The sequence below is a fragment of the Watersipora subatra genome, chromosome 4, assembly GCF_963576615.1.
Source record: "Watersipora subatra chromosome 4, tzWatSuba1.1, whole genome shotgun sequence".
NCBI lineage: Eukaryota > Metazoa > Bryozoa > Gymnolaemata > Cheilostomatida > Watersiporidae > Watersipora > Watersipora subatra.
The window spans coordinates 21,986,165-21,996,666 of record NC_088711.1 but is presented as its reverse complement, the minus strand read 5'-3'; the positions used below and the strand labels follow the sequence as shown (position 1 = coordinate 21,996,666).

Genomic DNA, 10,502 nt, shown 5'->3' with positions numbered 1-10,502 from the left:
CATCAATTACGGCAGTTGCTGTACGTTGTTAAACGACTCAATTGGTAATTGTGAAAATGCGTAAAACCCTTTTTATGGTTGAGACTTATTTTATTGAACTATGTGTATTACAACCTATGTAACCAGTCTGCTGAATATATTTTAGTATGTTCCAACAACATCACATTGTTTTCTGTTGCAAGCTATGCTCCCAGGTACGTAGATGACACACATTTTAACACGGTTATAGTAACACGTCTTTACCTCTTAACAGACTCTCCTAACAACACACAATTCGCTCTAACAAGGCACAGTCATACCCCATCATGGTAGTATAGTGATAATAGATATGTGTATATCAAACCTATTTTTCCATTATGTTCATATAACTCTTGCATGTTGTGTACATCTTTTTCACTTGCATTCCTTAGCTTTTTGTACTTATATAGAATACCTTATACCGCAACAAATTGATTGAAAATGGAGTTTTAGGATATTAAACTGCTAATGATTAGAAGGCAGATAAAGTATGTATGTATGGTAAAGCATTGAGTTTCCTTTCAACCATTTTCTTCAAATGGGTAAAAATGGTTGACATCAAACATATCAGTTTTCTAATAACTTGAACGGAAATTCACTAATACCATGCTCAAATATTATGAGAACAAATTTTATACTGCGTTGAACATACAAATATTTCCTGCTAGTGACGTACTTAATCCCAAAAAGGAGGCATGATGTATAAAGTTAAACCTGAGTGAGAATCCAAAAGCAAATAAATTAAAAGGCTTAATGATGAACTTGCACAGTACTTAGTAGATTTTATGAGAAAGTGTCGGTATTTTTTATCATTTGAGATTGTTTTTGACTTTTGAGGTGGTCTGACTGCCAAGATGTTTAAAAATTAAAATCAACAAAACTTGATCGCAATAAAAATACTCAGAAGAAACGTATGCGCGAAATGATGTCACTAGTTGCCATCGTTGCTATAGTTGACATCTGATGTTGCGGTCATGTTGCAGCATTATGTGTCTCTAGTCTGTCGGTCTTTTTGCAACTACGGACGGCATCATCGAACTTTCGCTTGATCTGAGCGTTTTAATCAAGATCAAGTTTTGTCGATTTTAATTTTGAAATGTACTGGCAGTCAACTCCCTTTAAACACCAAAAACAGTTGAAAATTATAAAAAAAATGCTGATAATTTCTGATAAAATATGCCAACATAGTGACAGCAAATTCATCTTAAATGAGAGCATCCTATCCGCTCTTTCCGACTCGAGCGACGCATTGTATTTCCTGTGTGCTAGGTTAGCTACTAGTAAAATGTAGATCTGGTTTCATAAATGCTTTGAATGTTAACATAGATTCATAGATTGAACGCTGAATTAAGAGAGCATTTTCACTCCCCGTTACTCCGCTTCTACTAAACATCTAATGAAGCTATCGTACTGGTAGATGTGACCTTGACCTTAGCCAACTACATTCATGAGTGAAATATGAGACAATGAAAGAAACATGATATGAACAGCTGCTCTATGAATATTGCAGGAATCCAGTCGAGGATATAAACAGCAAATGGGAGGCATTCTTCACACACTTCAGTCTGAACAGTTACCAGGTGCAAACCAGCACACTGAAAGTGTCATTCAAAATTTCTGCACAGTTAGTCTGTATTATTTAGACCTGACTAAAGAGTTTTCTCCTCCTAATCTTATTAACTTCTTTTCTACCTGAAGGTTAAAAAAAACCAGCCCTCAAATTTCACCCTTATGAGTTTCATTCTATATGAATAATAAAAAAGTTGGTGCAATGTGGGGCCGTGAAAAACATAGCAAGAAAGAGTTCATCAGTGGTGCTTGCACAAGATTGTAATTTTAAAGATATCTCAATATGCTACATATACCTGTACATAGTCCAATTACAAATGCTCACTTGCACAATTATCCAGCAAAAATAATAGTTTTGGCAAAGCTTTTAAACTTTTCATTAGAAGACATTGACAAGAGAAATATCATATCACCGTTGACATCTAAGATTGTGAGAAAGAATGAACCGACTAGAGAAGCTTACTAACTGGGTACAAGGGTAAAGAGCACCTATACTGAGAGAGATCGGTGATGGCCAGGATGTCTCCATGATCATTATGCTCCACCTCCAGATGTTGAAAATCACACGAAGGTTTAGCGGGTGATATCGACCTGTTAACATCTTGAGATTTATTGTCGAGACCTGTACAGTCTAAAGATGATCTCTGGCATAGCGACCTGCAGCAGAGAACCCAAAGATATCCCAGCCATAGCCCTATCCAATACAATTGTAAACCTGAGTGCACACTAAACACCGTTCCAACTGTATTCAGATTAGATTGTTGGCTAAGCCATTGGGAAGTTACGGATTCTTGTATAATTGCTCAGTCTTAGCATTGATTTAGACTATTTTTATGGCCAAACAAATAATATTACCGCTTAACATTAACAAACAGTATTACCTATTAACATTAACTGAGAGACTGTTTCAGTTACATTCGTGGCTTCCATATGAATATCAATTGATGAGATGCACTTTTTATGGTTATTATTCAATCTTTAAACCATTTAGGCAATCTATCAATCAACCTATCTATCAACTTTAAAATAAAGAGATAAGTGAATTAGTAAAATACTGGTTAAATGTTTAGAAATATATCTAAAATTGTTTGGAATGTTTGAAATTCATTTGAGCTCAGCAAAAACAAAGTGGCTAAACCCATGGAGATACCAGCTTATATCATCAAGGTTCACATTGGTCAAGTGAGGCAGGACCATTTGATTAAGACAAATATACTTGTTTATAGCCGCATACATCTATTAATTCAAAGTTGCAGCAGTGCTGTATTCGAGCAGTGTTTGGTGTGAACCAAACTTAACTACATACAGAAACACCTAAAAGACAATCATAGCTACACACCGAATCTCCTCTAGTATCAGACTATGTTTCACCTCATTGTCTATAGAAGCTAACAAGCATACCTCTCAACACAGACTTACATGGGCTACATCACCTTTAAGCCACAAAAAGGCCTCGACAGATACAACCAAATCAGGCTGTATGGAAAAATAATAGCATAGGAAATCCATAGTATTTAAAAAAGAAATATTTATTGTTCTGCTGCCTTGCGACTCCAATTATATCACTTGATTTTCACCGAGCTTGCAAGCACGCGGCTATTGGATGATGGTATACTTATTAAGGATATAAAGTGAATATTGCACTCGCTCATGATGTGTTTTCCAATCTAGTGAGAAGTTTGATAACGTTTAGCCAACCAAAATGAGCGTGACTGAAGCTGTTCATTGCAAGGTTTCACTTTGTTACTCGGCTGCTATTTTTCAACCTAAGCTCCCAACATTAAAAGTCTCACTTCCTAATATGACCATAAATAGACGTGTGGGCTTCACCCTGACTAGCAAGATAATAAAGGCATGTTATATGGTGATGAGCTCAACTCAGTTGACACGTAGGATGCTGTTTGAAGCCAAGGTTAGATAACATAACAGATTAATTATCTATTGAATCCTTTCCCAAAATGGCATAAAATAGTCACATAAGGTTTTGATGCATATTTCTATGTGTAAACTTGCTACTAATGTGTAACTTGTTTCACTCAGACCACATCTTGAACTTCCTTGAACTTTTAGAGGAGTTAGTTTTATTTGAAACCTCCAACTCCATATGCACTACTAGTGTAAGCTGAAAGGAACCATCTCACAAATAGCCCAGATATGTGACATCCCATGCGTTATTTTTTATTTGTACATACTAGTACACCATTTTCACGAAAAAGTGTAATTCGATACAACATAATACATGATACTCATAGATTCGATACCTTATAATACATGATACTTACAGATTCGCTACCATATAATACCCTACAGGATGAAAATATTCGATGGATATAAAAATTCGTGATTTTGCGAACAGTCAATTCCGCGAATTATTAAATTCCGCGAAAAATTAGTTCTATCTTTTAATCACAAGGGAGAATAACTACTGCCTCAAATTAAAAACTAGCCACGTGGCATAAATAATAAACGTAGCTGAGTTCCAAAACCTTTTTAAAATCCCCACCTGGGCTTCGAGTTAAACCCATTGCCTATCACGTTTCTTTACAGAATTATTCAAAGTTTTCACAAGTTATTCGGCATGGCGCCGTCATCGCAAAAATCTCTCCTACAGTCTTTTTACATTGAAATCAACTCCATCAACCTCTAATACCAAAGTTGAGGACGATAATGATTATGATCTGGATATTGTGGTATGTATTTTATTTGCAGTGCAGATACGTTTTTGCATAATTAACTGTGTTAGCAAATTTTTGTTTAAAAATTGATTGCTTTCATTAAATACTTTGTTAATTGTATACAGCTGTTAATTGTTAACAGCTATTTTTTTGTACTTCCTTTACACTTATTAATATTTTTTCTTTTTTGTGTTTACTGCAGATTGAGCATGAAACAGAACCTATTCCGATTACGAAAACTAGAGACAAGTAGCAATATTCACCAAGGCAGGAATATTGGCAGAGAAGCAACCAGTCAACCTAGACCCTCTTCATCATGACAACTCCTTGATATCGCTGCAGCAAACATGATTACATATTCTATTTCATGCATAAATATATTATAATTTATTACAAACATGGGTGTGCAAATAAAATATTTCAAATACAAATAAAATTTTACAAATGATGAATGGAGTAAATAAAAACAGTTAAGCCCATTTGGCGGTTGTATCGTAATAAAATTAAACTGATACTCTTGATAAATAAATACTAGCATGTAATGGTGCTTTCTGACAAGTTATTTTGGTAATAGCAGCTCTATATCACTGTCACTGTCTTGGGTAGATGTTAAAGGCAACTCTCTTGCTACTACTCGGCTGGTAAAGGAGTTATCATCAGAACTCTCCTCGTGGTTTATCATTGCAAAGTTCTGCCGATTGGCCAAAAATTTGTGCTCGTAAAGGCGCTTTTGTTCCTTTTTTAAAACAGATATATTCTCGTTAGCAGCTGCGGTCACTTCTACCTCAATTTCAAGACCTCTCTGAATGATTGGTGGACTTCTAGGAATGACATCTACCACCTTGGCAGTCATTGTGCCTCTGTGTATGATGAAAAATCTCTCACACTAAAACCAATAACGAAGCGTTAGAAATGGAAAAAAATATTGCGTTTTACCAAAGACACAAAGTAAAATTCAGTTATTAATTTAGTAAATGGTTTTGAAAAAAAACTCATTACTTACCACAAGTTGTTGGTTCATCAAAGGCCTCCAAATCAATGGATATTTGTGAAAACCTCTGAACGCAGCAAGAAATTTATAGCTTAGCATGATCGATACGTACTTGTAAGCTAAACAGAAACCGAAACATGCGGTGTGCACATGCATAGGGTTAACTCTATTGCTAGCCCCAATAGATGTTATAATAATAATAATGTTAACTCTTAATAGATAGTAACTGTGTTCACCCGCCATAGATATAGTAAACCCTAGATATGCAAATAATCAAAACAAGTGAGGCCTATAATTAGCATGACGCAACGTCATGGTGATGTGTAAAGCGAATCAGCTGATCTATTAACTCCTATTGACTTGGCACTAAAAACTGCTCAACTTTTTCATAGTTTGTGCATGTGAGACTGCATATTTTATTGATAACATATAAAACTGACTTTGGATGAGAAAGGCAAGAATCTTAGACACATGGTAATGGATAATACCAATGATTTAGAAGGTTCTTTATCATTGATAATACAAAGAGTGACCAAATAGAAATTAAACTAATAACGAACTAATGAATCAAATGAGATTTAGAAGCAGTTAAGTTGGACCACTGTATTAAACACCCATTAGACATAACTGAAAATAACTAGACGAGATAGCTTTTGTCTAAGGTTGGTTGAACTAGATTCCTGCTTTGAAGTGGCATAGTATATTCTGATTTTAATATAGCGATTTACCATAGTTTTGAGTAGATTGGTGGCATGCACTGTGCATGAGACAATAATTCTCCTAGACATCCATCCACTGATGTAAGCTCTATATTGTTAAGTTTATTGTCCTTTTTCAGTATTGTGATCAAATTATCTTGAATCCTATTCCTCTGCTCTAATCGACAGACTCACTGCTGTAGAGTTTTGATTCTTTTTAATGTTGAGATACGTGTGACAGCAGGCTGTTTAGGTCTATCACAGCATCGGCAGCTCGTTGTCGAGGCTGTAGGTGTGTCCTGATTGCTAGAAGCTGCAGGTTGCTCATCATCATGGTAGTAGTATCACCAAGTGTAGTATTTTCAGGGTCAGGTATTATGGCGCTGGCTGCTGTCTGAGATGTTCTTTCACGTTTCGGTAGGCTTTCTGTTCTTATGGTTGGTGTCTGTATTTTCATAGCTTTTGGCTGAAGGTATGTTGGATAAGCTGTAAATATTGTAGGTATTGCGTCAGATTTTAGCATTGGTTTTCTTCCAACACCTGGTGGAATCTTGTAGCAGTCTTTCTCAACATGTTCACTGCATAATACAGAGTTTGATGTTGGAGTCCAATCCTGTCTTCGCACTGCCTTTATCCAAGCATTACGGGTTTCAGCTCGTTTCTCGTTTGGAAAGCGATGAAATTCCAGATCTGGGCATTTCTCAAGATTGCTTGAACATCCATAAGCACAGCACCAGCTGCGGCTTGACTTTTTTTAGCCTAAACATTAACAATACATACATGTAGTAGAATGAATATCACTACATTACTTGGAATTAGACAAAAAAGGCATTCGATCAATCATGCCAAGCTAGATTACAACCTTATCAGCTGAGACACAAGTTTGTAATATGTGTTGCTGTAATCAGTCTAGACACTCTTTCTTTTGATAGTCCCAAGCATTCATTCACTTCACTTTCAATTCAGAATAATCATAGAAAGGTATGTTCGTCGTTATGAGACCATGATAGGACAAGTAAGTTCAGTTGGTAGTTGGTTTGTTTCCAGTAGTTTCTTACGATGTGAACCAATGATATAGTACACGTGCAAAGGTTAGGTTTACCAAGTATTTAAAATTTGTATTGTGGGTTCACATACCTAGGGTGTTGTAGTCTCCTCTGATGACATTTCACCAAAGATTTGGTCTTATTGTAACATTTATGACTTAAAAACTAGTATGACATGCATGCTTTCATTACTAAACTCATTGCTCAGCTGAAGGCTCTGTTGCAATGATGCACATCACTGTGACGTAACGTCGTGAACAACAGCCAATTATATGCCTCACTTTTGCTCCATTGTAATGATAGCTATTCGCCAATCTAGGGTTTACTATATCTATGTCACCCGCGAATAAATTAGTTCGCGAATATGCATGAAAAGGGCGATTTGCGCAAAACTTAACTCCGTGAAAAAATTCATCCTGTAGGGTACATGATACTTACAGAATTGATACCATATAATACATGATACTTACAGTTTCGATACCATATAATACATGATATTTACAGATTTGATACCATATAATACATGATACTTACAGATTTGATACCATATAATACATGATACTTACAGATTTGATACCATATAATACATGATACTTACAGATTTGATACTATATAATACAAGATACTTACAGATTTGATACCATATAATACATGATACTTACAGATTTGATACCATATAATACATGATACTTACAGATTTGATACCATATAATACATGATACTTACAGATTTGATACCATATAATACATGATACTTACAGATTTGATACCATATAATACATGATACTTACAGATTTGATACCATATAATACATGATACTTACAGATTTGATACTATATAATACAAGATACTTACAGATTTGATACCATATAATACATGATACTTACAGATTTGATACCATATAATACATGATACTTACAGATTTGATACCATATAATACATGATACTTACAGATCAACAGCATTCGACTGAGAAAGAGTAGAAAATGGTTCGGATTCAATGACAGAGTTGGTTTCATTGTCTCCATATCCCACCACCTTCAATGATAGAACACATTTTCTTTGCGAATCTTGCCATACTGTAAGTATGGGATAGCTCTATTATTCTATCCTTTCACTCTACACCTACTCATAAAACAGTAACCTCCGCAAAACCTTTATCATGAGAAAGCCTTAGCACCTACCTGCACGGAGAGCTTTTTGCGGGGTCTAGAGTCATTCTTGTCCAAGGCATCGAGAAACCAGCGTCTCACATCATCTAGTTTTAGCTTCTCCAACTCATCAACCTAAATACACACCATAAGCAACAGAGGTTACCACAATGCAACACTTTCCTGATGTGGCACGAAATATAATCAATCAGCCTTTACAATCACTCCCACAATGGACAAGTAAGTAACCCAAACGTACACCAACTAGCAACCCAATCAGTCACATAAAATTTCTCACAAAATTAGCAATTGCCCAAGCTTATCTATGTGGTGAAATCCCAAAACTGTACAGAACGCGAAATACTGTTCTTCATATTTGTAGCAAACCTCTTTGTCCAACCTGTCGAAAAGATATGTCTTGTCTACAATCTCAGCCCACAGCCGGTCTGCTTCCTCTCCCATATGTGAGTCATCACATTGCTTTATCGAGATGAGAGACTTCCTCTGCCCATCAAAGTCCTCTTGTGAGCAACCCTCAAGCTTTTCTCGAAATTCTACGAGAAAGGCTTCTATCTTCTCATCTACTTTCTTCACGCTGTAAATATGTGAAGCGCGTATATGATATTGAATGGCTCCATATGACGAGAAATATTTTATTTTAGACACATAGAGAAGTTCATATACAACTAGTATAGGTCGCAAGGAGTTCATATATAACTAATACAGGTCAAAAGAAGTTCATATGCAACTAGGAGATGTCCTTGAGGTTAGTGTGATACTCAAGGAAATCAGCCAATGGCTTCAGTCACCATGCATTTATTTTACTTTAGCAGTCTCAGGAAACTAAAACTACTGGAGAGATATTTGTGTGCTTTTACATTCTTAAAACATACCCTAAAGAAAATGTGTGACAATATATGCATGATAGATATTTTCACGCATACATGTAATTATATATGCGTGACAATATTATATATATTTTCACGCATTTATATATACATATACGTATATATATGGTAATTATATATATATGATATATAAATATATTGTTCAGGAATCATAACCTAAAAACTTGAAAATAATTATAACTATCTCAGGCCATATCTTTTAATGATGCACCAGCGAAGCCGATTCAGTTGTCACCCAACCTCAAGTACCTCAATCAAGGCAAAAACTACCATAATTATCCTACAATAGGGAGTATGCTCCAGGAGTCTGAACGCCTATTATTGATCCTAATCACAAAGCCTCTAGGGGCTCCGGCAGAACCTGTAAACAGACATACCTGAATTTTGAAGCCTGTGTTTCTACCAAAATAGCAATTGCTAGAATCCCATAAGTTGTTTTGCAACTAGAGAAAACTGAGTAACCCAACTGCTCTCTCGTTCTCAGTGCATCAAAGCATGGCTCCTCCATCATCATCTGCGTGTAAAAATAAATCTTTGCATTTGCAGTGAAATTGGACACGCCGAGAAAATAACTAGGAAACCTTTCATAGTAATGACCTCATTTTAAACTCAGTCACATTCCCCAAATGCAGAGCAAGTGTATTCTCTCACACTAACATAAAACTCATTGTTTCTTTGTACATGTCAGTAGTAAACAGAGTGAAGAGAAAGTCACTGAAAGATACATTGAGAGCCACAATGAGTTTGCAAGAACAGCGTGAATGTAGAAATGCTGAGCTGTCGAAGGGCTCAATTAACTGAACAATAGCCTTTAGGTTTAATGTAGATGTAACAACATTGCCTCGACGTTGAGCTCAACACAACATCCTCATATGATAACTCTATTCCAGTCTGTTGTAAAGGAGTAGAAAAAGGACTGTTGTTACGCAACAGTTTTGCCAGCGATGTTCACCACAAGGTGGGGACTGTGATTTTGCCAACAATCTATGAAGCAAGCCTTTAAGAGTCTGACAGAATGCCATCCAGTAGTCAGAGCATTAAAACTAGGATAGGCTTAGGAACAACTGAGGGAGGTCATCAGCCTCATGAAACGGCTATGAGCTGCATATCTGCTAGATGCTAAGTTTAAAAAAGGCATAAGCTACTTCTAAAATTTAAATTTGAGCCCATGAGCATTTGGCTAAGTGAACTTTTGGCCGAATGAGCATATAGCCAAAAAGGGCAGTTTATTGAAGTAAAATGCATTGAAAAATGATAAGGATACAAGGATACAAACAAATACATAAAAAAATTTGAAGAATGTGTATAGAACATTATTGCAATTAAATATGATTCAAAAGAAATTTATTAAAGAATAAGTTGAAAAAGTATGTGAAGATTATGAGCAATTGCCTTGAAAAAGCTAATTTTTTATGACTTGTAATTCTCAATAGTAGACTCAAGCCTCA

At 35.7% G+C, this 10,502-nt stretch overlaps 1 protein-coding gene across 2 annotated transcripts in view; it reads right to left on the bottom strand.

The window, feature by feature from the left end:
* Nucleotides 1–1,715: 1,715 nt before the first annotated feature.
* LOC137393031 (nardilysin-like) overlaps nucleotides 1,716–10,502 on the bottom strand; it is a 60,094-nt gene continuing 51,307 nt past the window's right edge. For both annotated transcript variants that reach the window (XM_068079413.1, XM_068079414.1), the window contains 5 exons: nucleotides 9,432–9,568; nucleotides 8,534–8,741; nucleotides 8,180–8,281; nucleotides 7,948–8,033; nucleotides 1,716–2,244 (listed from right to left, as the gene is read on the bottom strand). In XM_068079413.1, the coding sequence (XP_067935514.1) occupies nucleotides 2,037–2,244; nucleotides 7,948–8,033; nucleotides 8,180–8,281; nucleotides 8,534–8,741; nucleotides 9,432–9,568 (741 nt within the window). In that variant the 3' untranslated portion in view covers nucleotides 1,716–2,036. The remainder of the gene's footprint in view (nucleotides 2,245–7,947; nucleotides 8,034–8,179; nucleotides 8,282–8,533; nucleotides 8,742–9,431; nucleotides 9,569–10,502) is intronic.